The following is a 27,904-nucleotide window of genomic DNA, read 5'->3' on the forward strand; positions in this document are numbered from 1 at the left end:
TCTTCTTTGTGTTCTCTGGTGAGATAAACATGTAGCTGTGAGTCTTTCTGTGTTTTTACAAGTTTCTTTGTAATTAAAAGGTTAATAGTAGAAGATATGCTTTGGGTTTTCTTTGTTTATCATGCATCAAAAATGAACCATGATCCATCCCCTCGGATAGAGTTTTTTACTCTTCTGACATGGTAGCAGAGGATGGTTTGTTTATTTTTGATGCTGATAAATTAGTTCAGCTGATTTACGCTGTCCTCAATTTACTGAAAATGCTGATGTCGAAGGAAGACAGAGAAGAGTCTGACGAAGAACAGATTTTACTTGCTTCTGCCACGGGTCTTGGAGAAGAAGATTTAAGGTCAGTTACACCATCTTCTATTTTTACAGGCTCTAATGCAGCCATCTCAGAAAGTTTTCACACTCACGGAGCTCATGCTGAATATGGGCAGGATGTAATGTATTATTCTCCTTGTACCCCTGAGAAAAGTTTTTTTGAACAAATTGAGGTTTTTGAGCAAAGGCTATAACAGGCTAAAGCATATGCCTCAATGATTAAACATAGAAATGACTTATTATGGAATGCAAGAGCAAATTAAGAGAATGCAAAATGCGTTTTCACACATGTCTATTCATCAATCATTGCTCCAAGCTGATGATGCTAGAATTCCTGTTAATACTGCTACTAGCCAGGTTCCTTTCCCAGATAGAGCGAAGCAACAGTCAGCCCAAGTGCAATTACCACTGGGTTCTCAAATACAAAGGCCAGTGCCAACTGCAGGACAACTTAATGTAGCAGTTCAAGCACCAGCGCCTCCTGCTGGCCACAGTGGAATTGCGGCTCAAATGCAGCCACAGCCAGCACCAGTACCAGCGGCAGTCCCAATGCATCTGCCCCAATTATTGGCACAAGTGCCACCGGTGCCTCCTGCAGGTCAAGTTTGGATTGCACAACCTTCACAGCCAGTACCTCAAATGCATGTTCCTCAACAGGCATTTCCTATTGTACCACTGGCTGGTGATTCAAAATTGAAGCGGTCAGGACAAAATTACAGGGCATGGGTCAGTGAAGTTGGACTTCTGCTTTGCAGAGAAGGTACTCATGGCATAGTATTTGATCCTCCTAACCAGCCATGGACTCCTGATATATGGGACTTGAATAATAAAGCATGCACAACATTATTGATGTCAATGGACACTGAATGCCGCTTGGGGTGTGTGTGAAAGCCCTAATTAGCAGGCATATACATAGAATGAAGGCTACTGCTAAGCTTGTAAGCCGCCCTGAGTCTTCGGAGAAGGGCAGGATATAAATGGAATTAAAATAAAATAAAATAAAAATTGCAGCTTACGTTTTCACAAGATGCAACTGCTCAACAAATTTGGACTCAATTAGAAGCATGTTATCGGCCTATGTCAATTGAGTCTACATGTTTGCTTTTGTCCCAGTTCCATGGCTCTAAATTAAAACCTGGTGAACATATTGGAGAACACTTAACTAAAATGAAAGGAATAAGAAGAGAACTGGGTGAAAATGGCTATCCTATTGATGACTTTCAAATGATCAGCATTATTAACTCATTGAACTATGAATGGAAAGATGCTATTACCAAGATTAATCAAGTGCCCATTGCTCAATGCACAGTGGATCATGTATGCAGAATTTTAACCAAAGAAGAGGCACTTATGCAAGCCGTGCCACATTTGAGAGGACCACCTGCATCAAGAGCTCCAGTGAGGTGTTCCTTCCATGAAAGAGCCTACGTTCCAAGGATGCCAAGATGCTACATCAGCAATCGTGTGGGACATGCCACCCGGGATTGTCCCCAACGATTTTCAGCGCCCGCCACATACCAGCCCAGAGGAACAGATTCCAGAGGAGGCAGAGGTCGTGGTTGTTGTCTCAGGCGTGATCTGCAAGCTCCACTTGCCACATTGGCTTTAACCAACGATCCACAATCTCAACCAGAGTATGACAGATGACTTCTTTGGACTTTGGACAGTGGAGCAGCTTTACATGTTACCTATATAAAAGAGCTTTATACAGAGATGCACGAGCCTGAACCTGAACTTCGTGAACTTTACTCTTTTTCAAATCATCCTGTTCAGGTCAAGGGAAAAGGAACTGTTTATATTGAAGAGCTCGATGCATTTATTTCTGATGTTTATTATGTACCATCAGCTAGTAGTAATTTGCTTAGTCACTTGTCTAGGATATCAAAATTCCAGGTACATCATCTTGAAAAGGCAAGTTATGTAGTTAAAGACGGAGATATTGTTGCTGAAACTATGTTGATTGGTGGTGTTTATTACTTAAAGCCAAAGTCTAAGCAGCAAGAGCAGGCAAGTATATAAGCTCCAAAAAGGAGGAGTGCAGGCCCAGTGAGAGATGTCCCAGAGAGAGATCCTGTTGCTATTTCAAAGGCTCCTAAAGCTAACAGGAAGACAAATAAGACACAGGTTGCTCATGGCAAGCCTGAGGTTCCTAATAAATATGCTAATGTTGAGAATTCACTAACAGGTAAACCTTTGCATTCCAGGTGTATTCATAAGTGGCATAGAAGATTGGGTCATGCCAGTTTCCGTGTTCTGAAGAAGATGCCAGAGTTCACAAGAGATTTGGATCTAAAGGGGTGTAAGGTGTTCTTGGATTGTGCTGTCTGCAAGAAATCCAAATCCAAAGCAGCAGCAATTCCAAAACACGCTACACGCCTGTCAACATGCATTTTTGATTTGCTACACACTGACATAGTGGGTCCTTTTACACCAACAATTGGTGGTAAAAAATATTTCTTGACAATTGTTGATAATTACTCTAGATATGGATATGTATTTCCTATGAGAGAAAAATCTGAGACCTTTCAGATCTTTAAAGACTTTGCTGCTCTTGTATATACCCAATACGAAGTTAGCATTGGCAGAATTCAGAGTGATCGTGGTGCTGAATTCATGTCTCAGCATTTTCAGGACTGGATGCGTAAGAATGGCATATTACACCAGACCTCAGCTCCTTACAGTCCGGCTGAGAATGGAGTGGCAGAATGCAGAAACGGGGTTCTGCAAACAATGATGTGTTGTCTACTTGAAGATGCTAACCTTAATCTCCCATACTGGGGTGAGGCTATTAAATATGCTAATCATATCATCAACCGTACTTGGAGTAGTGTAATAAATCAAACCCCTTATTTCATGTTATATGGACACAAGCCTGATCTCACACATCTCCATATTTTTGGTTCATACGCTATGGTGAATATTCTTTTAGCTCAAAGAAGGAAAGGGGGTCCTGCAGCAAAAAGAATGAGATTTATGGGTATTGATGATAATTCAAAATGGAGCAAATATATTGACTCCCATCATGTCATAGTGATTTCACAATCTGCTACTTTTGAGGAAGATGCTGACTGGTCCAGGATTCATTCTAACGATCCTGAAGTTTATTTTCCTAGAGATGATGCTGCTAATGCCACGCAGCCTGATGATCAAAATCCACAGGCGAATGTTCCTTCCACGAGTTCTTCTCAAACTATTGTTCCGACTTCGCAAGCTGCCGATGCTGCCGCTGGCAACGATGATGAAGATGAGGACGAAATGGAAGAAGAATGGACGGTTGTTCCGAGACGTTCCAAGAGGACTACAAAGAGAATCCCTCCAAAAAGGTATTTGTGGCAAGTAACGAAAGCACCTTTACCTTTGATTTGTAATGTTACACTTCCTCCTGAGAAGTTCACACAAATCAAACATCTTCCTGAATCAGAGCAAGATAAATGGTTTGAGGCAATGCAGGCTGAAATGGACAGTCTAAAGAAACTTCAAGTGTTTACGCCTGCAAGCCCTCCAGCAAACAAGAAAGTTATTGGCGCTCGATGGGTTTACAGAATTGAAAAGAAGCCAAATGGTGAGTCGTTGTATAAGGCCAGACATGTAGCCCAGGGTTTCTCTCAATGTTATCCTGAGGACTATACAAATACTTATTCACCCACAGTGTGGACTGAGAGTATGAAAATCGCCTTAGCCACTGCAACTATCCTTCGTTTAGAGGTTTTCCAGTTTGATGTTGAAACGGCTTATCTACACACTGATCTTGATGAAGAAATCTATGTGAAAGGCCCTCCAGGTTTTCGACAGCAGCAAGGGGATACTTGGTTTCTACACAAAATAAAATAAAACTTTATCGCTCAGTCATTGGGTCACTGCTGTATATTAGTAGTTGGACTAGATCCGACATTGCACTTAGTGTTAATCTTCTATCACGACACGTAGGCAAGGCAAAACAGTTTCATTGGACATGTGGTAGAAAATTATTGAGATACTTAAAGTACACTAAAAACATGAAGTTATTATTAGAACCGACATATACTGACTATGCAGAGTTATGTTGTTATGCAGATTCTGATTGGACGAGTGATAAGAAATCACGTAAAAGTACTTCAGGTTATATGCTGTTTTTAAATGGATGTCCTATTTACTGGCATGTGCATAAACAGAATTTTGTTTCTTGTTCATCTACTGAAGCTGAATATGCTTGTGTTTCAGATGCATGTAATTCTCTAACGTGGTTTGATCCTTTAGTGACAGATATCTGGACACAGCCGATTCGACCGATCACTGTGATGGAAGACAACGAATCTGTGGTTTATATATCTGAGAATCGTTTTACAGGTTCTAGGTCTAGACACATTGACATCCATTATCAAAATATAGGACAAGTAGTTAAACAAGGTTTTGTAAAATTACAGTATGTGCCTATACATGATCAGATTGCTGATATGCTGAACAAGCCACTTCCTGCAGCCCAGCATGAGTATCTGCACAAGAAAATGTGTCTTATCTGAGTTTTGCTTTACTGACAAAAGAAGGGGATGTCACTGCGTTTTTTCTGTTTTTTTAGCAAAGCAAGTTATAGTGTGTACTTCGCAAGCAGTCTTGTTATCTTATCATTGTAACCATGGTGAGTGTCTCATGTTCAGCCAGTTTACTTCTGTGTGCGCATGTGCAAAGCAAAAGTTACTTTCTCTTTCCTCCTCTTTGTGTTCTCTGGTGAGATAAACATGTAGCCGTGAGTCTTTCTGTGTTTTTACAAGTTTCTTTGTAATTAAAAGGTTAATAGTAGAAGATATGCTTTGGGTATTCTTTGTTTATCATGCATCAAAAATGAACCACGATCCATCCCCTCTGATAGAGTTTTTTACTCTTTTGACATACTTTAATTCAAGGAACAGTGCACTACTGAATTGGAAGCTGCTGAATAGGACAAGATCTGAGACAGTGCGGACTGTCAATGCTAGCCCTACTTGTTTTAAGTCTAGGAAAAAAATAATTGTGGCAGAACCTAAGCAGAAGGGATATTCAGGAAGACCCAAACTTTCACATCTCTCATATAAAAATTGCTCTCTTCTCCTGGATACCCAATTACTTCTGTAAGATTTTGTATGTTTCACATAGAAGGCTCTTCTCTCCAACATGTATTTATGCTCTCCCTACTAGCATGCATATATACTCTCCTGCTAGGGTGACATCTGGTCAATATGCTAATCTCCCATTGTTGTTGCTGTTGTTAGCTGTGAAGTCGTGTCCGACCCATCGCGACCCTATGGACAACGTTCCTCCAGGCCTTCCTGTCCTCTACCATCTTCTGGAGTCCATTTAAACTCACGCCTACTGCTTCACTGACTCCATCCAGCCACCTCATTCTCTGTCGTCCCCTTCTTCTCTTGCCCTCAATCTTTCCCAGCATTAGGCTCTTCTCCAGTGAGTCCTTCCTTCTCATTAGGTGGCCAAAGAATTTGAGTTTTAGCTTCAGGATCTGGCCTTCTAAAGAGCAGTCAGGGTTGATCTCCTCTAGGACTGACCGGTTTGATCGCCTGGCAGTCCAAGGGACTCGCAGGAGTCTTCTCCAGCACCATAGTTCAAAGGCCTCAATTCTTTTGTGCTCAGCCTTTTTTATGGTCCAACTTTCACTGCCATACATTGCAACTGGGAAGACCATAGCCTTGACTATACACACTTTTGTTGACAGGGTGATGTCTCTGCTTTTTAGTGTGCTGTCTAGATTTGTCATGGCTTTCCTCCCGAGGAGCAAGCATCTTTTAATTTCTTGGATACAGTCCCCATCTGCAGTGATCTTGGACCAGGAAAATAAAATCTGTCACTACCTCCATTTCTTCCCCATCTATTTGCCAAAAATTGAGAGGGCCAGATGCCATGATCTTGGTTTTCTTAATGTTAAGTTTCAACCCAAGTTTTGCACTCTCCTTCTTCACCCGCAACAAGAGGCTCTTTAGCTGTTCTTCACTTTCTGCCATTAGAGTGGTATCATCTGCATATCTTAGGTTGTTGATATTTCTTCCGGCAAACTTAATTCCAACTTTTGATTCAACTAGACCTGCCTTTCTCATGATGTGCTCTGCATATAAGTTAAATAGGCAGGGCAACAGTATACAGCCTTGCCGGACTCCTTTCCCAATTTTGAACCAATCAGTGGTTCCGTGTCCAGTTCTCACTGTTGCTTCTTGGCCCACATATAGGTTTCTCAAGAGACAAATAAGATGGTCTGGTATACCCATCTCTTTAAGAACTTGCCACAGTTTGTTATGATCCACACAATCAAATGCTTTAGCATAGTCAATGAAGCAGAAGTAGATGTTTTTCTGGAACTCTCTAGCTTTCTAAATGATCCAGCATACGTTGGCAATTTGATCTCTAGTTCCTCTGCCTCTTTGAAATCCTGCCTGTACTTCTGGTAGTTCTCGATCCACATACTGCTGGAGTCTAGCTTGTAGGATTTTAAGCATAACTTTACTAGCATGAGAAATAAGTGCAATGGTGCGATAGTTTGAACATTCTTTGGCACTGCCTTTCTTTGGAATTGGAATGTAAACTGATCTTTTCCAATCCTGTGGCCACTGTTGAGTTTTCCAAATTTGCTGGCAAATTGAGTGTAGCACTTTTACTGCATCGTCTTTTAAGATTTTGAATAGCTCAGCTGGAATACTGTCACCTCCACTAGCTTTGTTGTTGCTCAGCTTTTCTAAGGCCCACTTCACTTTACATTCTAGGATATCTGGCTCGAGGTCAGTGACCACCTCATTGTGATTATCAGGGATGTTAAGCTCATTCCTGTATAGTTCTTCTGTGTAATTTTGCCACCTCTTCTTAATCTCTTCTGCCTCTGTTAGGTCCCTGCCATTTTGGTCCTTTATCATGCCCATTTTTGCATTAAACGTTCCCTTCATCTCTCCAATTTTCTTGAAAAGATCTCTGGTCCTCCCTATTCTGTTGTTTTCTTCTATTTCTTTGCACTGTTCATTTAAGAAGGCATTCTTAGCTCTTCTAGCTATTCTCTGGAATTCTGCATTCAATTGGGCGTATCTTTCTTTTTCTCCATTGCCTTTTGCTTCCCTCCTTTCCTCAGCTATTTGCAAAGCTTCCTCAGACAGCCATTTTGCTTTCTTGCATTTCTTTTTCTTTGGGATGGTTTTGGTTGCTACCTGTTGTACAATGTTGCGAACCTCTGTCCATAGTTCTTCAGGCACTCTGTCTATCAGATCTAATTCCTTAAATCTATTTGTCACCTCTACTGTATAGTCAACAGGGATATGATTTAATTCATACCTGAGTGACCTAGTGCTTTTCCCTACTTTCTTCAGTTTAAGCCTAAACTTTGCAATGAGAAGCTCCTGGTCTGAGCCACAGTCAGCTCCTGGTCTTGTTTTTACTGACTGTATAGAGCTTCTCCATCTTTGGCTGCAGAGCATATAGTCAATCTGATTTCTGTGTTGGCCGTCTGGTGATGTCCATGTGTAGAGCTGTCTCTTGGGTTGTTGGAAAAGAGTGTTTGCTATGACTATTGTATTCTCTCTACAAAATTCTATCAGCCTGTGCCCTGCTTCATTTTGTACTCCAAGGCCAAACTTGCCTGTTATTCCAGTTATCTTTTGGCTTCCTACTTTAGCATTCCAATCCCCCATGATGATAAGGACATCATTTTTTGGTGTTAATTCTATAAGGTGCTGTAGGGCTTCATAGAACTGGTCAATTTCATCCTCTTCAGCACTGGTGGTTGGGGCATAGACTTGGATTACTGTGATATTGAATGGGCATAGACTTGGATTACTGTGATATTGAATGGTTTGCCTTGGATTCGAACTGAGATCATTCTGTCATTTTGAGGGTTGTATCCCAGTATTGCTTTTCCTACTTTTTTATTGACTATGAAGGCTACTCCATTTCTTCTGAGGGATTCTTGCCCGCAGTAGTATACCTGATGGTCATCTAAATTAAATTCACCCATTCCTGTCCATTTTAGTTCGCTGATACCTAAGATGTCGATGTTCAGTCTTGTCATCTCTTGTTTGACCATGTCCAGCTTTCCTTGATTCATGGATCTTACATTCCAGGTTCCTATGGAGAAAAAATCTTTACAGCATCGGACTTTCCTTTCACCACCAGACACATCCACAGCTGAGTGTCCTTTCGGCTTTGGCCCAGTTGCTTCATTCTTTCTGGCGCTACTAGTACTAGCCCTCTGCTCTTCCCCAGTAGCATATTGGACACCTTCCAACCTGAGGGGCTCATCTTCCTGCGTCATATCGTTTTGCCTTTTGGTACTGTCCATAGGGTTTTCATGGCAAAGAGTGGGTTGCCATTTCCTTCTCCAGTGGATCACGTTTTGTCAGAACTCTGCTATGATCTTTCCATCTTGGGTGGCCCTGCACGGTATAGCTCTTAGCTTCATTGAATTACGGAAGCCCCTTCACCACGACAAGTCAGTAATCCATGAAGGGGAATCTCCCATATGAAGATCCAAGTATGTATTTGCTTAAATATAGAGGTTGAGTTTGTTTCACACATCCTTTGAAAGTGCCTACTATACTCACACTGGAGATCAGAACTCATACACTCCCACTTCAGTTTGATATACTCCATTCATGATGAAAAAAATCATTATTAAATGGTTGATATTCAGGATTTTCAAAGACATTTTAGTGCCTTAACTTTAGAAACTGTTTGGTCCCATCAATGAATGTTAATTTTATAGGGTTTCCTCCTTTTATATATGGATGTACTTTTATACATGCTTGTATTAATGGTGTACTGTGGTTTTAAATTCTGTGACTTGGTCTAGGGCTGTAAATAAATAAAAAAATTAAATATTAAATAGAAAAGGTAATGTCAGCCTACACGGTGAGTGAACTTACAGTTCATGCTGTAGAAGTGAAAGTGCTAAATAGTTGTACATTTTCCTGAGCGCAAGAATAGATAGAGGTGGGCAGTATGCTAGAGAAACAGAGAGTTAATCATAGGGAGAAAATAGTGACTTAAGAATAAGAATATTGCAATGACAATGAGGACTGCAATAGTTAAAGCATTGTGAAATATATAGTAGTGAAAGCTCATCATTAAGAAAAAGAAAATACAAACCTTTTGATTTTGTTATGAGGAGTTCTTTTGACTGTAAGAGCAATCAACTAACCAACCAATCAATCCCACATCAAGTAGAGACTGATTGCTGCCTTGAGATAATAATCAGCAAGCAGAAACTCATATATTTTGCTTATGCAATGTGTATGGAAAAAGAAGAAGAAATGGAAGACCGTGGATAAAATGGATAAGGTGGATAGGTGGAGTCAATGAGATTATTGGAATGCCTTTGAAAAATCTACTAGTTTGTTATCAAAGACATGTTGAGATGGTAGAATTGAGAATGAGAATGAACCTGACTTGATGAACCTAACTTTTAAAAAATGGAGATAAAGCATAAAAATCTATTTGAAAATGAACTTAAGCATTTAATTTTCCATGCCTATTTCAGAGTATTTTATATATGAAACAGATAGATAAAGACAGCATCACTAAAAATATGCAATAGAACAACTTTCCTCAACTTGGGCACAGATCTATAGAATTTTCAGCAATGATCATGCTAATTAGGGAATTCTGGGAATTCAAGTTCACACATAAGGAGCTTGCTTGGATTAGAAAGGCTTATAGGAAAATTTGGCAGTTCATCATATTTATCCCAATTAACTTTACCATGTACTCTCACTAAATACTCTTTATCATCATCTCCTGCAGGGCTAGAAGCCAAACATGTATATCTTCCAGTATCTTCTACCTAAAAGATAATCAACATCTCAGTTAGAAATAAAACTGAATAAATTAAAACAGTTGAAATGGCTGTAAAAGAATTACATATCTATCTTTCAGCTACCTGAACACTGGATATTCTGAAGATCTGTCCTCCTCTTAGGACAAGAACAGTGTCTGCTTGATGCAGTGGGTGTCCATCCTTCATCCATGTTAGTTTGGGGATTGGAATCCCATCAGAAATGCAGAGGAGCTCAAGAGGATAGTTAATCACTGTAGAAATTTCTTCTGGGTTATCTGATTTATTAATATGAGGAGGTTCTGAAAAAAGATATCCATAATGTCATCTTCAAAAAACACCCTGACAATTTACAAGAGAAGTATGAGAATGAACAGAAAATCCCCATATTATTACCCATTCAATACACAAATAGCCCTTAGATAGTATCCATCTTTTGTATCCAGCTGAAGGCATTTTAAGCAATCAATTAAAAAAGATAATAATTTAGTATATGATAGCCATTCTAAACATTCATTATGATAGCTTTAGTTATATAGTGAGCTGATCAGCAATAGATTCAAATCAAAGTATATGAGGCCCAAATAACTAAAGTCACACAGATTCTATTCTTGCTTTAGAAAAACACTATTATAGTTTCTGGTTGATCAGACTGCTAATTAGCTGTAAATAGATAATCCTTACCTAGCACTTTCAGAGTAAAGTGTTTATTGTCTTCCCCAGCTTCATTAGATGCTATACAGGTATATCTACCTGTATCATTAACCTCCGTGATTAATATACGAAGACCCATTTTTTGGTTTTCAAAAGTCACATGAAAGTTACTGCTTAAAGTCTGACCATCTTTTAGCCATGATATAGTTGGTGTTGGTATTCCATTAGCCAAACACACCAAAGATACAGGATTCCCTTTTAGTACAGTTACTTCTTCTGTTTCTCCACCATTGTCTATGCTTGGGGGTACTATAAGGAAATAAACCCATGAAGGATATAAAAAAATATTTTTAGTTTATGAACAAACTGATTTCATATCAGAAAATGTATTAATATATTTCAATATTATAAATCCAGGTGGTTAACAAAGGTTAAAAAACACAATATTACAACAACTTTACAATAAAATTGTTAGCTGAGATTTAAAAAAAAACTACCATTGAAACATTCTGTGGGCTCTTCTATACTTCTTAAACTCCATGTCCAGTGAAAGAATTAAGTGTTCTTTTTAAACAAGTTTTATTGGTTTTCCAGTTAAAATCTACATATTTAGAAAGCATCATGGTGACTGGGTAAACAGAGATTCAGTAACAGGGTTTTAAGTACATAATTGATCGAGGAGGAACGCACGGATCTGGCATGCATTACGGAAACCTGGTTGGGCTCAGAGGGAGGTGTCCCTCTGACTGAGCTCTGCCCTCCAGGTTTCTGTGTGCTGCACCAGCTGCGGGCTCAGGGTAGGGGCGGTGGGGGTGGCGGTGGTTATACGGGAGACCTTATACCCTCGGGAGACCACTGTCATACAGATTGGCGGGAGTGAGTCGCTCCTCCTGAAGTTTGGCTCTGGGGTTCAGCTGGGTTTGTTGCTGACATACCTGGTGCCCAGCTGTGTTGCAACAACTCTGCCCAGGCTTCTCGACACCCTTTCAGGGCTGGTGGTTGAATTTCCCAGACTTATGGTTCTGGGTGATTTCAACCTTCCATCCCTGGGCGGGTCATCAGAGTTAGCTTGGGAGTTCATGGCCTCCATGACAGCCATGGACCTGACCCAGATAATTCAGGGCCCGACCCATGGAGGGGGTCACACTCTCGACCTGGTTTTCCTATCTGGACAGTGGTTTGATGATCTGGGAGGGGGTACGCCAAATACTGTCCCCCTGTCATGGTCCGATCATCACCTCCTACGGCTGGTCTTCCGATACGCTACCCCTCACCACTGGGCTGCGGAGCCGACCAGGTGGTTCTGCCCCAGGCGCCTAATGGATCCAGAACAGTTCCAGATGGCGCTTGGGTCTATACCTATCTCCCTCACTCACAGCCCGGCTGATGCCTCGGTGGAGGTTTGGGAGAGGGTTGCCACCGAGGCACTTGACCGGGTTGTACCCTTGCGGCCCCATATCCGGCGCAGATCCCGATGGGCTCCATGGTTTTCTGTGGAGCTACGGGAGATGAAACGTCGGAGACAGAGTCTGGAGAGCTGTTGGAGATCCAGCCGGTCTGAATCTGACCGATTGCGAATAAGATCTTTCACTAGGTCTTATCTTGCGGCGATGAGGACAGTGAAGTCTAATTACTTTGCCGCCCTCATCGCGTCCGCAGATAATCGCCTGGCCGCCCTGTTTAGGGTAACTCGTTCCCTCCTTTCTCAGGAGGTGAGGGAGCAGCCCTTGCAGGGCCAAGGAGTTTAGCCAGCATCTGGCGGACAAAATCGCTCAGATTCGGACCAGTTTGCACTCTGACTGGGCAGAGTCTGACGGGGAGGAATCGAGCGGTCTTGAGAGTAGTATCTGGAGTTTGATCCTATGACTCCCGAGGAGGTGGACAGGATTATGGGGAGGCTGAGCTCTACCACCTGTTTATTGGACCTGTGCCCTTCCTGCCTGGTTTATTCAGCTCTGGAGGAGACATGAGGCTGGTTCCAGGCAGTGATATCTGCTTCTTTGAGCGAGGGTGTCTTTCCCACTGCCTTGAAGGAAGCGGTGGTGAGATCCCTTCTCAAGAAGTCTGCCCTGTATCCAGCTATTTTGAAAAACTATCGTCCAGTCTCCAATCTTCGCTTTTTAGCGAAGGTTGTTGAGAGTGTGGTGGCGCATCAGCTTCCTCTGTTCCTGGAGGAAACTGATTATCTTGACCCGTACCAATCAGGTTTCAGGCCCGGGTACAGCACGGAGGCGGCATTGGTCGCACTGGTGAATGATCTCTGGCGGGCTCAGGACAGGGATTGTTCCTCTGTCCTAGTCCTATTAGATGTCTCAGCGGCTTTTGATACCATCGACCATGGTATCCTGCTGTGACGTCTCAGGGGGTTGGGAGTGGGGGGCACTGTTTTGCGGTGGTTGTCCTCCTACCTCTTGGGCCATTCGCAATCGGTGTTGATGGGACGGAAGAGGTCCGCCCTGAGGTCTCTCATTTGTGGAGTTCCTCAGGGGTCGGTCCTCTCTCCCCTTCTGTTCAATATCTATATGAAGCCGCTGGGTGAGATCATTTGTGGTTTTGGGGTGGGGTATCATCAGTACACCGATGATACCCAACTTTTTCTTTCCACCCCAAACCAACTCAGTGATGCCCTCGATGTGATGTCCCGTTGCCTGGAGGCAGTTCGGGTTTGGATGGGGAGAAACAGGCTCAGACTCAATCCTGCCAAGACTGAGTGGCTGTGCATACAGGCATCTCGAGTGAACCATTCTATTACATCTTTAATGATGGGGGGTGAGGTGTTACCCCCCGTCGATAGGGCTCACAACTTGGGTGTCCTCCTGGATGCGCGGCTCATCTTTGAAGATCATATAGGACCCGGTTAGACTACTGCAATGCTCTCTACATGGGGCTGCCCTTGAGGACCACTCGGAGGCTTCAACTGGTGCAGGATGCAGCCGCACGAGTTGTGATGGGGGCTTCCTGATACTCCCATATAACACCTCTGCTCCGCGAGCTGCATTGGCTTCCAGTTGCCCTCCGGGTGAGATTCAAGGTGCTGGTGATGACCTATAAAGCCCTAAATGGCTTGGGTCTGGGATATCTGAGGGAACACCTGCTGCCGGCATCAAGTTCCCTTCGTCCTGTGCGCTCCCAGAGGGAGGGCCTTCTCAGGGTGCCTCCGGCAAAGGATTGCTGGTGGGCAACACCCAGGGGGAGGGCCTTCTCTGTGGGTGCGCCTGCCCTCTGGAACCAGTTACCCGTAGAGTTTAGGACTGCCCCTGATTTTTGTTCATTCCGCCGGGACCTGAAGACCTGGCTCTTTGAGCTTTCCGGCCAAGACTGAGGATTTTTTAATTTTTTAACTTATTGAAATTGGGTTTTTAATCAGAGTTATAGGGGTTTTAGATTTTAATTAAGGAAAATTTAATCTATTTTAATTGTTATTAATTTTTGTATTGTAATGTTGTTCTAATTGCCTTGTGAACCGCCCTGGGTCCTACGGGAGAAGGGCGGTATATAAGTTTAATAAATAAATAAATAAATAAATAAATAAATAAATAAATAAATAAATAAATAATTCAGGTTACATTATCAAAACATCCTTCTCAATTTCCCTTAACATTTCATACAACCAGTTTAAACTAATAAATTTCTAGAAATAGCATGGTCAATTAAAAAAATTGTCAATTCAATTTCATTGAGATATATTTATGTCCTGTTATTAAATTTTACCTAAGTTTGATTTTAATTATATAATTCAAATTTAGCCTTTAACATCCCAAATAATATTCACAACCCAAATTTCCCTTATTTCATTACAGCAAAAACTATAGCATCTAACATGTGCACAGTGGCTGAGTACCTATGTTCTACTTAATAAACATTGTCTGTTTGACATCCTAATACATCACACATTACTGACAGGACCACAGCCTATGTTTATCAATCTACAACTATTTATACACAACCAGATTCTGTTTAAATTTTAGTTACTTCTTAATTCTTAAATAGAATAATCAAACGTCTTTTAACATCAAATGTGGGATCTATAAACCAAATTTCCATGTCAGTGTACAAATTATAATGTCTAAAATAAGCCTAATAGATACATAAACACATTCTAGTTCTATCTCATAAACATTTTCTAGTTTAGATCCTGATAGATATCACTGATTACTAAGAGGATAGCCTTTAATGGTTCTTTAAGAACTCACTTTTTAAATCTAACTCTGGCTTTTTTCTTTTTCTTTTTTCCTTTTGGCAATCAGGTTTCCAGACCAAGTCCTTTAAATCGCTCCAATACATATTATTTGAATCGAAGGAGGACATCTAGCCATCAGTGATCCACAAAAACCAAACTATTTGTAATCATTATGTTGTTGCCCTGTTAGTTCTAGTCTCTGTATTTGCTCTAAAAACTTTATCTTCAGTTCAGTCTGGATTCCTCTTCCATCTGGGTTCATCTGCTTTAAGTAGAGAGTCTTATCCAGTTTTGTAATTAGTGCTTGGCTATCCAGGCTTTCAGGAAACTGGCTTTGTTGATCTTCCACGTCCTCTATGTTAGCATCACTATCTTGCACATATTATACTTCTAAAGTTATAGGCTCTTTTGATGGAGTCAAAAGTTGAGTATTAAGTTTTCCCATAGTTTGTTGTTGGTTCTTAAGGTTATTTGCCATAGTGGTAGTTCCTTGTACTTTTAGAGTTGTCGATTCTTTGGATATAGTCAATTTTTTTGTATTAGTTTTTTCAATATCTTGTTGTACCATGTGTTCCTCTGTCTCAGTAGAAATTTGTTCCAGTTTTGTTATATTCTGAGTTGTAAATTCTTTAGTTGAAGTCTGGGTTACAGCTTGTAAATTGGATTTGGTACCTAAATTTTCCAGCCTGGAGATAAACATCTCAGAAACTTTATGGATTTTTTCTAATATGAGCTTATAGTCAAGCAAGGTTTGTGGGTGATCAGTCTCCATTTTGAAGTAGTGGTAAATAGTCCTTAGTGGAGGCTAATTTTTAAACAAAAGTCAGTAAATGTTCACCTCCACAAGCCTTGAGTTCACCTCCAGCTGTTTCAGGTTTTTATCTTTAGCTGGTAATGTCAAGGGTTGTTCCAAAATAAACAGGTTTATTTGCCAAAAAGGCCACAATATGTCCCGAGAATACTTAAAATCTTTTTCAGAGAGAGTAAATTTATCAGTTTTCAGTACTTTTAAGTAGTTCTTTTTTCTTTTTTCTCCCTTTTTTTAATCTAATAGACAGAATAGCCAGTTTTTTGTAAGGATAGGAGTTTTGGGTCACCAAAAATAGAAAGGAAGTAAGTTGAATTAAATAGTATTATTCTGTTCAAGGTTTTCTTTTTTCTCCCAGATGATCAAAGGCTGCCATTAAGGAGGGTGGGGGAAAAAAGGTTCCCCTTCCTCTCTCCTCGCTGTGGGAAGCAAATTCCAGGAGATTTTGGCAGAAAAAAATAGACAATTAGGAAAGGAAGAAGGCAATTCTCACCCAGTTTTCAAGTGCTTTCAAGTGCTTTGTTGTAATTTTGGCTTCGGCAGGAAAAGGCTAAACGATGGGCCATGGGAGTGGCCGATCCTGTCTTCGTTGGTTCGGGGAGTTGCTCCAAGCTGATGGGAGGGCCACTGCCCTTCTACCGCCGACTGGAGAGACCTCTCCCCCGCTTGTCAACCCTCCAGGGCAACTTTCTACCCCTTAACAGGGGTCCCCTGATGAAGAAATCCAGATGACGTGGGGAGCATTCCCTCACGTGTCTGGCTGTGCAGAAATCCAGAACCGGAAGCCAAAGAATTAAGTGTTTAAGGTCTTTCAGAAGGATTGTGCTGTGGAGAATCTGGGAGAAGATGTTCCAAAGGTGCCAAGACAAAATACGCTTTCTTCTAGATCCTGCAAACTGCCACTCTTTAATATTTTGTACCCATAGAAGGCCCCTCCTGACAGATCTGTTAGGACACAATCATAGAAAAGCAGTTTTTGCCATGAAGGGATTTATAGCACCTTGAACTGAATCTGGAAGCACATTAGCAACCAATGCAGCTAGTAGACCAAAGATGTAATAAGCTCTGATCAAAGGGCTCCCCAGCCCTCTGCATTTTGAACCAGCTGCAGGTTCCAGATGCTCTTCAAGGGAAGCCCCATATAAAGTATACTGCAGTTATCCACAATCACAATCATGTGACTGTGGCAATGCTACAATGGTCACAGTGTTGAGATCCAGTCATAACTCTCCTTTTTTAGTACAATTGTAACTTTGAATAGTCACTATGTGGTCAGTAAGCAAGGGCCATCTATATTTATGAATACACAAGGATGTTACAACTTCTATATTGCTTAAAAGGGCTTACCATAAACTTGAAGACTATAATGTTTATTGTCGATACCAGCTCTGTTGGAGGCTATGCATGTGTACATGCCAACATCAGCTACCTGTGCTTTAACAATTCTGGAAAGAAGACAACCACAACCCATTTTTAAATTAAAAAATCCCTTATTCTGCCTTATACACAGCACATACCTATTTATTTATTTATTTATTTATTTATTTATTTATTTATTTATTATTGGGACTTATATGCCGCCCTATCTCCCGAAGGACTCAGGGCGGCTAACAACAATAACGTACAATAAATACAGAAGTTAAATAAAAATAAAAATTAAAGGCCCCTTTAGAATAAATAAAAATTAAAATTAAAATAAATTAAAAATTAAGAGTTAAAAATTAAAAACATAATTAAAATCCCTGTCAGTCCAGGTCAGCCAGGTGGAAAAAGAGTGTTTTGAGGCCGCGGAGAAAGGACTGGAGATCTGGGGCCATCCGAAGCTCAGGGGGGAGCTGGTTCCATAGGGCTGGCGCTTCTTACAGAGAAGGCTCTCCCCCTGGGGGTCGCCAACCAACATTGTCTAGCCAATGGTACCCTGAGGAGGCCCTCTCTGTGTGAGCGTACTGGGCGATGGGAAGTCGTTCCCGGCAGCAGATGGTCCTGCAAGTATCCTGGGCCTAAGCCATGTAGGGCTTTAAAGGTAAGTACCAGCACCTTAAATCTCACCCAGAGGACAACTGGTAACCAATGCAACTCACGCAGGAGGGGTGTAATATGGGAGTATCGGGGTGCTCCCATCACTACCCGCGTGGCCGCACTCTGAACCAGCTGAAGCCTCCGGGTGGTCTTCAAGGGCAGCCCCATGTAGAGAGCATTGCAGTAATCTATACGGGAGGTAACAAGTGCTTGGGTGACTGTACGTAGGGCATCTTGGTCCAGAAAGGGGCGCAACTGGCGTACCAGGCGAACCTGGGCAAATGCCCCCCTAGCCACAACTCCAATATGATCTTCAAAACTGAGTCGTGAATCCAGGAGGATGCCTAGATTGCGTGCTCTATCAACGGGAGGTAACATCTGTCCTCCTATAACCAAAGATGGAACCTCCTGGACTAAACGAGATGCTGGCACATAAAGCCACTCAGTCTTGGCCGGGTTGAGCCAGAGCCTGTTCTTTCCCATCCAAATCTGTACCGCTTCCAGGCAACGGGACATCACATCGAGGGCATCACTGGGTTGGTTCGGGCTGGAGATGAAAAGCTGGGTATCATCCGCATATTGATGATACCCCACCCCGAAGCCGCGGATGATCTCTCCCAGCGGCCTCATATAGATGTTGAACAGGAGAGGCGAGAGTACCGACCCCTGAGGCACCCCACAGCTAAGGGGCCTAGGGGTTGACCTCTGCCCCCTGCCAACAAAGTCTATGAACGGTCCAAGAGGTAGGAGGAGAACCACTGCAAAACGGTGCCTCCGACTCCCAGCCCCTCAAGACGATGCAGCAAGATACCGTGGTTGATGGTATCAAAAGCCGCTGAGAGATCTAATAGGACCAGGACAGAGGAATAACCCCTATCTCGGGCCCGCCAGAGATCATTCACCAGCGTGACCAATGCCGTCTCCGTGCTATACCCAGGCCTGAAACCCGATTGGTACGGATCCAGATACTCAGTTTCCTCCAGGACTAAAGGGAGCTGCCGTGCCACCACGCTCTCAACAACCTTCGCAAGAAAGCGAAGGTTGGAGACAGGACGAAAGTTATTTAAAATTGCTGGATCCAATGCAGGTTTCTTAAGGAGGGGCCTTTTCACCGCCTCTTTCAAGGTGGCAGGGAAGTACCCTTCACTCAGTGAGGCATTGTTAACTGCTAGGAGCCAGCCTCGTGTAACCTCCCAAGACGCATAGACCAGCCAGGAGAGACATGGGTCCAACAGACATGTGGCGGCACTTAATTTCCCCATGATCCTGTCCACTTCATCCGGAGTCACAGGATCAAACTCTTCCCAAATGTTCTCAGCCAGACCTACCATTTTCCTCTCGTCAGATACTGCCCAGTCAGAGTCCAGACCAGCCCGAATCTGAGCAATTTTGTCCACCAGATATTTACTAAATTCCTCGGCCCGTCCTCGTAAGGGGTCCTCTCCCGTCCCTTGATTTAAAAGGGAGCGGGTCATCCTAAACAGGGCAGCCAGGCGGTTATCTGCGGACGCAATGAGGGTGGTGAAGTAAGCACGCTTTGCCACCTCCATTGCCACAAGATAAGATCTAGAGAAGGATCTTAACTGTGTTCGGTCAGACTCAGACCGACTGGTTCTCCAAATGCTCTCTAGGCCCCTTCTCCGGCATTTCATCTCCCGCAGGTCCTTGGAAAACCAAGGAGCAAGCCGGGACCTGCGCCGGGTCAGAGGCCACAAAGGCACAATGCGGTCGAGAGCCTCCGAAGCAGCCTGTTGCCAGGTGTTAACTAAGGCCTCGACCGGGCTGTGGGAGAGGGAGGTAGGAATCAATCCAAGCGCCGTCTGGAACCTATCTGGGTCCATCAGGCACCTGGGGTGGAACCATCTGGTCGGTTCCGCCTCTCGGCAGCAGGGGGTGACATGACGGAGGCCCAACCGCAGGAGATAATGGTCTGTCCATGAAAGGGGTTGAGATGTTGGGGTAACCCCCCCTAGGCCATTGAGCCACTGCCCAGAGATAATAATAAGATCAGGCGTGTTTCCCAACTCGTGAGTTGGGTCCTGAATAATTTGGGTCAGGTCCATGGCCATCATGGAAGCCATGAACTCTCGGGCCACCTCCGACACACTGCCCAGGGAAGGCAGATTAAAATCTCCCAGAACCATAAGTCTGGGAAATTCAACCGCCAATCCCGAGAGGGCATCTAGTAGCCCGGGCAGAGCCGTTGCTAGGCAGCTTGCAGAGAGGTATGCAAGCAACAGGCCCAACTAACCAACAGGACCCCACCTTAAGAGTAGGGACTCACATCCGTCTATCTGAGGGGCAGTGACCTCTCGTGGACGGAGGGTCTCTCTAATAACGACCGCCATGCCACCTCCCCTACCCTGTGTTCTGTACCAGCCTGCTACTGGCCCTGCAGAAAAGGCAGGGACAACCCCTTTTACAAGAAGGCAAGAGGCTGGAATTACACCTGCCAAATTTATTGCTACAAAAACAAATAGAACAAGACACGAACCAAGAAACAAGAACTAATCAAGCGGTTGCCTTCAGCAAACCAGCCCTCCCACGCATTCCCCCTTAAATGCAGTTCAGGGCGTGGCTTCTCTCTGCCTCCTTCTGAGGAGCCCCATTGCCTTCCTCTGTTTAGTCCTGATTGACTGCCTCCTGTGTCAAGAGTCCTTGAACAGGGCCAGCTGTGGGTCATCTTCATCCACGCTGTCAGGCTCACACAACTGGGTCTGCGTCGTGACCAGATGAGAGGGGCCTGGCTGAGGGCTCTCATCAAACTGTCCAACCCCCTCAGCAAGCTCTTCAACACCCCCCTCCTCCTCCTCCTCTGAGTCGTCTGACCCAACTGCTGAACCCACAGGCTGACCCTGAATCACAACACCCTGAGCCCGAGGTTGATGCAGCATACGGAAACCAGGAGGGCATAAATCAGTCAGAGGGACCCCTCCCTCCGGGCCCAACCAAGTTTCCATGATGCATGCCAGGTCTGCGTCCTCCTCCTCGATCAAATCATGGATGAGGGGAGCTTTATTCAAAACAGACCTGGCATTCAAATAAATCAGCCTGAGCTCAGGTGTCTGCCCTCCCCCTTCCCCGGGAGAGCAGGTGAGAGCCAGAGGGTCGGAGCATGCCACAGTTCGAAAATAGCGGGGGCGTGATCCCAGATTACCATATGGCCCTCTGTTCATCCATCTGCCACCATTCCCAATCACCGTGGGGATCGCTATCCCTACCCTATCCCCCTGGGTCCCAAGACTTTCCCCGGCCCCCATATTGCCGCGGCCATCAGCCAACCTAGACTGAGAAAGATCCGGTAGAATCTTCCCCTCATTCTGCCGGGCCTGACCCTCCCCCCTCCCTAACCATTCAAAAAATTTAAAAGAAAACCCAAAAGCCTCTTTTGTGCACCATGCCACCTCTCGGGGTCCCAGGACCTGTCATTAAGGAAACGGCGGCGCAGGTTGGATGGCCACATCTGAGAGGGAGGAAGCTCTCAGGGCAAGTAGCTCATTTCTGGTGTAAGCCATCAAAAGGTAGAAATAAGAGCAAAGAACGAGTTGGCTGGAACAAACTGCATATTAAATCCACAGAGCAGAAACAGTGGCTCCTGAAAACATGGTCACCCTCTCACAGTGACCAATTTATAAAATGAAAGACAAGGATGCTCTCAAATTAAGCTCAATTTTTGGTGACTGCTGCCATTTTATTGGCACTGTTATGGAAATCATTTGTAACTGCCTTCATCCGGGTTTTTGATTTCCTAACTAAACCAACAGATATAACTCCCTCATCCCTATACTAACAAGGAACAACCATGCTTAACTTCTGAGATCTGCCAAGTTTGGCCAGATATAGAAATGTTCTGAGGCATTTATAAAATGACCATGTGCAAATCTTGAATTCAGAGTTGAAGTTCAAAGTTGACTGGATCAAGTGACATTCAGAAAGATGAACTGATTTCTCAGATTAAGCAGAATGCCTTCAAAGTCATCCAGATGTTCCTATTCATGCTGATGATTTTCCACATGAAATTGAATCTTTGGATCAGCTAATTTTATTGAATCGTGTCAATGAACTCAGCTAGGTTTTGCTGATTTGTATAGGCCTATTAGTAAATAGGTTTTCTCTGAGATTTCAGGAAGCTGTCCAAAAACTCAATATAAATTAGATTTTCTCCAATTACTGTGTAATTGAATGTATACTTTCAATAATAAAATTTAGATATCTGTACAGAGAAAAATCCTTTTAGCACATTTTCTGAAAGATATAATCTACAGATAATGTTAGACTTGTCATATGGGAACACAGTGACTGGGTCACCAGTCTACCTGCTTCAATTGGCCATAGTGCTCTTAGTCGTCCCGCACCTATCAGCATATTTGCAAGTTTGGGAGTTGTTTTCCCGCTTGTATTTGCTCTTCTGGCACGTGTCGCTGTGGTTCTTCGCCCCCCCCTCTTGTGGCCGAACCTGAGTGTCTGTCTCAAGATTGAACTTGGGACACGCTGCAGATTTGTCACTCTTGTTTCACCTATAGCCACGCCATTCCGATCCTGCAAGGAGCAGGGTTTTTGCATTCGTCATGAGTCACGGCACTGTTCCTCCCACCCTCTAAGTGTCTGATAAGCAGGTAGAAGATCTGTATGATGATTGATTGAGTTGTCATTGGATAGCCAGGCCTCCTTCAGCAATCGGCCACCCTTGGTGGCATCTCGGGATATGGGTTCAGCGTTGGCAAGATCAAACATATGGCCATAACTGGCCATATGAGCCCATACCTGTGAGCATTGCTCTTGTCTTCTGATTGCCAACTCGTGCTTGTGGATCCTGGTCTTGAGCCTTTTGGTTGTTTCCCCAACGTAATTGCATTGGCAATTCTTGCACTTAATTCTGTATATTACAGAAGATCTTTCCTTGTTGGGGAGCAGCTCCTTAGGGTACATTAACGTGGCACACAGGGTTTGATCTGGTCTATGGGCAATATTTATGTTGACGGGAGCTAACAATCATGCCATTGCCTCGGACACACCGTTGATATATGGGAGGGTCGTTCGTGTAGTCAGCAGTGCTGCTATGTTAGCATGTGGGCTGCCACGGGGTTCGTATATAATATAATGTCCTGTCAGTGTGGGTTGGCTTGCGGTAAACGGTCATATGCAAAGCCACATCCCACAATATAGAACATCTGTGACTGGTAGGAGCAACTCAAATTTCTATGTTAATTATATTTCTTGTTCTTCAGTAATGTTTTCTGGGAAGCTGTATCCTCATGTGGCTTACTCATATGGCTGAATCAGTCATGCATTTCTTTCTTCCTTTCTTCCTTCCTTTCTTCCTTTCTTTCTTCTTTCTTTCTTTCTTTCTTTCTTTCTTTCTTTCTTTCTTTCTTTCTTTCTTTCTTTCTTTCTTTCCTCCTTCCTTCCTTTCATGAAAAATTCCACAATGCTTTGAGTAGAATTGGAACTATCCTACTCCCTCTCACCCCATTAGATGGGCAGGGAAAGTTAAATGTTAAAAAGGCAGAGTGAGGTGCCACAAAGTTCTCCTTTTTATAGGACCTTTTAAGACTTACAGGAAGCAGAGAGGGACACTTAATTCCATGCTAAGACATTCAGACAAAGTAGCTATGCAAGAGACTATTTGATTTAGAAATACTAAGATTCTTTTTGCTCTAATGCAACCTCTTTAGGGTAAGATGGTTGGATTAGTTGTTTGGACTTTGCATATATTCTAACCAGCCTCCCCATGATCCAGATAAGAGGACCATACCAACAAAACCATAATCAAATCTGGTTAGCTGTCAGAACTATATAGAATATTTTTTTAAAAAAAAACACAATACTAATAATAGTAGTAAACCGATGCCAAAAGAAAAGTAAAAAGACTACATATTTTGGGGAAAACTTTGCATAAATACTTTTCCCTGAAAAACATTTTGTTTCTGTGTATGCCTATAAAATCAATTAATTTCAATACTCAGGACCCCATCATTTGGACAGCATACAAATATTAGATAGCTCGCCAACTGTTAGACAGCTAGCTAGCTAGCTAACTAGACAAACAGACATTATTACAGATAACTGCATGATGATGTGCATCACTGTGCAGTGTTGCCCAAGAATTTATCTTGTATGACTAGAGTATACACACCTTATGATCTCAAGGGTACATTCAGCCTCACAAAGTTTTGTGACTAGTCCAAAAATTGTATGTTTGATGTGACAAAAGAGGGTTCCTATATACATGTTTATGGTGGTGCTGATTGTATTTTGGATCCAATTTTGTATTTGTACTCTCTTTTCTCCACTTGTGCAGTTCCTACTAATAGCCAAATATAGTTTGTTGACCAAAATAAAAGTACTTACCCTTACTATATGGGTAGATTGTGATCTAGGTAGCTTCTTTAGCCACAAGATTGCTGAGCATCTCCCACAAAGCATGTGCTCCATTTGATCCATATTGAAAGCAGTATTTATAAATACTGTAGTTTACATGGCTTTTTTTAACTAAAAGGATTGCCCTTTGAGACAAAAACGTGATGTGAAAAACTGAAAGCTGTGTACATTTAGTTTAACTCTAATTTATTGCAATGTGTCTACTGTGTTTGAGAATTAATGCCTTTATAGTCAGTTTACTTGCAGATTGGATCAACATATCATTGAACTGTCATCTACACTTTTAACTACTTACTTTTGGTAATAACAGCACAAAATCTATATATTGCAAAATGCAAACTGAATTTTAATACCTTCTTTTGATAGCACAAAGATTAACCAGTCTAATATTTCATAAATTAATCCATAGGATTATTTTGTTTTAGGAACTTTGAGCTGTACAACATTAAACAGGAATGTTTTAATTTAATAGTTCAGTAATGATTAAATTCATAGAAAAACTTAACGTCTTAGTATGAGCTGTGGTGGTGCAGTGATTAGAATGCAATATTGCAGGCTAATTCTGCCGAGTACCAGGAGTTTGCTTCTGACCCACTCAAGGTTGACTCAGCCTTCCATCCTTCCGAGGTCGGTAAAATGAGGATCTAGATTTTGGGGGGCAATATGCTGACTCTGTAAAATGTTTTAAAGGGCTGAAAAGTCCTATGAAATGGTATATAAGTCTAAGTGTTATTGCTATTGCTCTTTTTTGTCGCTTAACATCATGAAAGATCTTACGAGAAAGATGTCTCACATTTTCTTAGATGCAGAACAACAAATGAAACCAAAGCTCACCGTATATATTCACACTGAATATCCGGTTCTCTTCTCCTGCAGGATTGGTAGCAACACAAGTATATTTCCCTCCATTACTTGTAAGGGCTCCAAAAATGTTTAGTAAGCTCCCATTTGGAACAATGCTGAAGAAAGAAAATAAATCAAAGAGTAACTGAATTTTTGGATGAACGGCCTATGGCTTAAAGCAAGGGTCTGCAAACCCTAGTCCATAGCCTGGTACTGGGCCGCAGCCCATTAGGAACCAGGCCATGCAAGTGGCAGATGAGCGTGTGAAGCTACGTTTGCACAAGCAGTGGGCACATGCATGAAAATATATCCTCCTGCTGCTGCTGCCACCGCCACTGCTGGTCTGTAGAGCTGTAAAGGTTGGGGACCGCTGGTTTAAAATACTATTAAATTTCCAGTGATTCTAGATATTTATCACTTTTTATAGTCACTGATTTTGCAAATGGATAGCTAACCATACATTAAAACAACTCCCTTTCACCAAAACCCCCCCAATTACAGCCAAAGGATAAAAATGTGCAACAAATGAATCTCATATATAAAGAATCCCATGTAAGACCAAAGTTGAGAAGAAGAAATGACTGAACATGGTCAAACCTTATCTTTAAAATCAAAGAATTGTCACCAGATACATGAAAGGGGAAATCCAATTTAGAACAATGCCATAAAAGTTTAGAAGTGATCACTACATTTGGAGGTGATGCCATTTTCTTGCCTGCATTCACAATTTCTATGTGTACAAATATTCACACAAGTGAAGTGTTTTTGAAGGTATTTAGATTTTTATTATTTTATTTTACTTCATTAGCATCAAATGCATAATGATGCTATCTATATAACCCATATAGACCTAGGTCTCAAATTTTGCCCCCAAATCTCAAGCTTGGTGTCAGAATCCATTTATATCACATTTCATAATTGTATAGGTAGAACAATGTGCTTATTCTGGGGATTCTGCCATCTCTCCGAGGGGGGGGAGAGGATGGTTGCTTAAAGCGATCTTCAAACAACAGAGAATGTTTTAAATGGGGGAGGGAGGGGGACAGACAGGTCTGGATTGCATCTTCATTTACAACTGAAAAGGAAAGCAATAACCATAAAACCAAGGAGAGTTTCCCTTTCCCATGGAAGGACCTGACACCTAAGCAACTGATGAGAGCCTGACCAAATGGATGAGGGGAGGGGCTGAAATGGGAATGCTTTATATAGGATTGAAATGTAACTTTGTTAGATTCCGTCTTGTATTGCCACAATCGATTCCATCCTAGTAAACATTTTCCTTTTGGACTAAACTTGCATCCAAGAGTTCTTATTTCCTAAGATGTGGATTGAGGTGGGTCCTGACAGTAGGCGGAATCTGCTTTAAGAGTCAACCTGGAAGAGAAAACCTTACCGGGGGACTTTGCAACAAATACAATGTCTGGCAACGAAGCAAGAGAGGAGGGAAGACCCATGGAGGGGGAGTCTTCCCCCCAAATGGAATCCCAGAGACGATGGGAAGCTGAAGCGGCATATTCCCCAGGGGAAGAAGCGGTAGAGCAGTACGACCGAAAACCCCGGTGGTCAATGGGCGTTGGAAGGAAAAGTGAGTGGGAAAAGGCTTTGGGAGAAGCGACCCTGAGGCGGAGTAACCACCAACTGGAATGGAGGCAAGAGATGGAGAGTTCCCTGCACGCCAGTGAGGAGGAGCGGATCCTGGAAAGGGCCATTGATCTGATGAAAGCAACCCTGAGCTCACTGAGGGAGGAGAGAGCTGGAAATCGCAACTGAGGCAGCGCCTGGGGACGCAACTGGAACGGTAACGGAGGGGATCCAGCACCTGAAACCCTGGGGCCGTCCAATGGAACAGGAATTGCTGCCTCAGCAGTACCCACCCCCCACAGAACCACAGACAGGGACCAGGATGAGGAGCGATACCAGCCACGGCGCAGAAAACGCTCCAGCCAAAGACTCCCGCCCCTGGAAGTCAAATTCAAGGGGAAGCCATCATGACTGAGATTTTTCCTAACCCAAGTCCTCAGCTACATGGAAGAGTACAGACGGGACATCCCCAGAGACAAAACACGCATCCGAATTGTGCAATCTGCCTTGGACGGGACGGCTGCAGACTGGGTGGTGAACTTGCATGACTCCAACGCCCCAGAACTCAACGACTTCAACCGATTCATGTCATCTTTGAGGCGGCGGTTCAAGGATCCTTTGGCTGACCGTAAGGCCCAGGAGAGAATCAAAACGGTGAGGCAGGGCAGGCGAGCAGTGGCTGATTATACCCAAGTATTCCGAGCCATTGCCAGCAAGCTGAACTGGCCAGAAGACATACTCCTTAGCCACTTCAAAGACGGTCTAAACTACAACCTGTATGACGCTTGCCTGCCTCGAGGAGACCCACCCCACCTCGACGACTGGTATATCCTGGCGGAGGAAGTGGAAATAGACCTACTGAAGAGACACCGCAGAGGAAAACCATGGGGCCGCCTGCCACCCGGGCAAACATGCGAGGGGGAAAACCCAGCAGCCACAGCCAAAAAATCAACAGGTTGCTTCAACTGCGGGAGAGAGGGCCACCATGCTGCAGAATGTCGTTCAAAAGCCCCCCACGAAAACCAGAGGCATCATCCTCCAAGAAGCCGGGGAAGCCCCAAGGCAACACAAAAGAATCTTCCATGAAGGGGACAGAGGCTGTAGAGTCCACAATTCCTGCCAGGAACTGGGACTGGACTCCGGCCTGCACTGCAGGGATGGTGGACAACTCAGAAGACAGCTCAGAGGGAGAACCATTGGTAAGTGGACCCCTTCCACCCATACTTAAGACAGTGACTATATTAGCTTCCCCTATGCCTGAAGCAGCCAAAATAAAAGCTCTGATAGACTCTGGGTGCATCCGCTGCCTTATCAGCCCAACGCTGGTGGAGAGATTGAGCAT

At 43.2% G+C, this 27,904-nt stretch overlaps 1 protein-coding gene across 1 annotated transcript in view; it reads right to left on the reverse strand.

The window, feature by feature from the left end:
• Positions 1-27,904, reverse strand: part of HMCN1 (hemicentin 1) — a gene marked incomplete at its 3' end in the record, with an annotated part of 535,761 nt that overhangs the window by 128,040 nt on the left and 379,817 nt on the right. The window contains 6 exon segments of the mRNA XM_083360257.1: positions 10,024-10,105; positions 10,202-10,398; positions 10,781-11,059; positions 17,086-17,183; positions 22,275-22,296; positions 24,973-25,097. Of these exon segments, the coding sequence (XP_083216383.1) occupies positions 10,024-10,105; positions 10,202-10,398; positions 10,781-11,059; positions 17,086-17,183; positions 22,275-22,296; positions 24,973-25,097 (803 nt within the window).

The sequence above is a fragment of the Vipera ursinii genome, assembly GCF_947247035.1.
Source record: "Vipera ursinii genome assembly, chromosome: 3".
NCBI classification, from domain to species: domain Eukaryota; kingdom Metazoa; phylum Chordata; class Lepidosauria; order Squamata; family Viperidae; genus Vipera; species Vipera ursinii.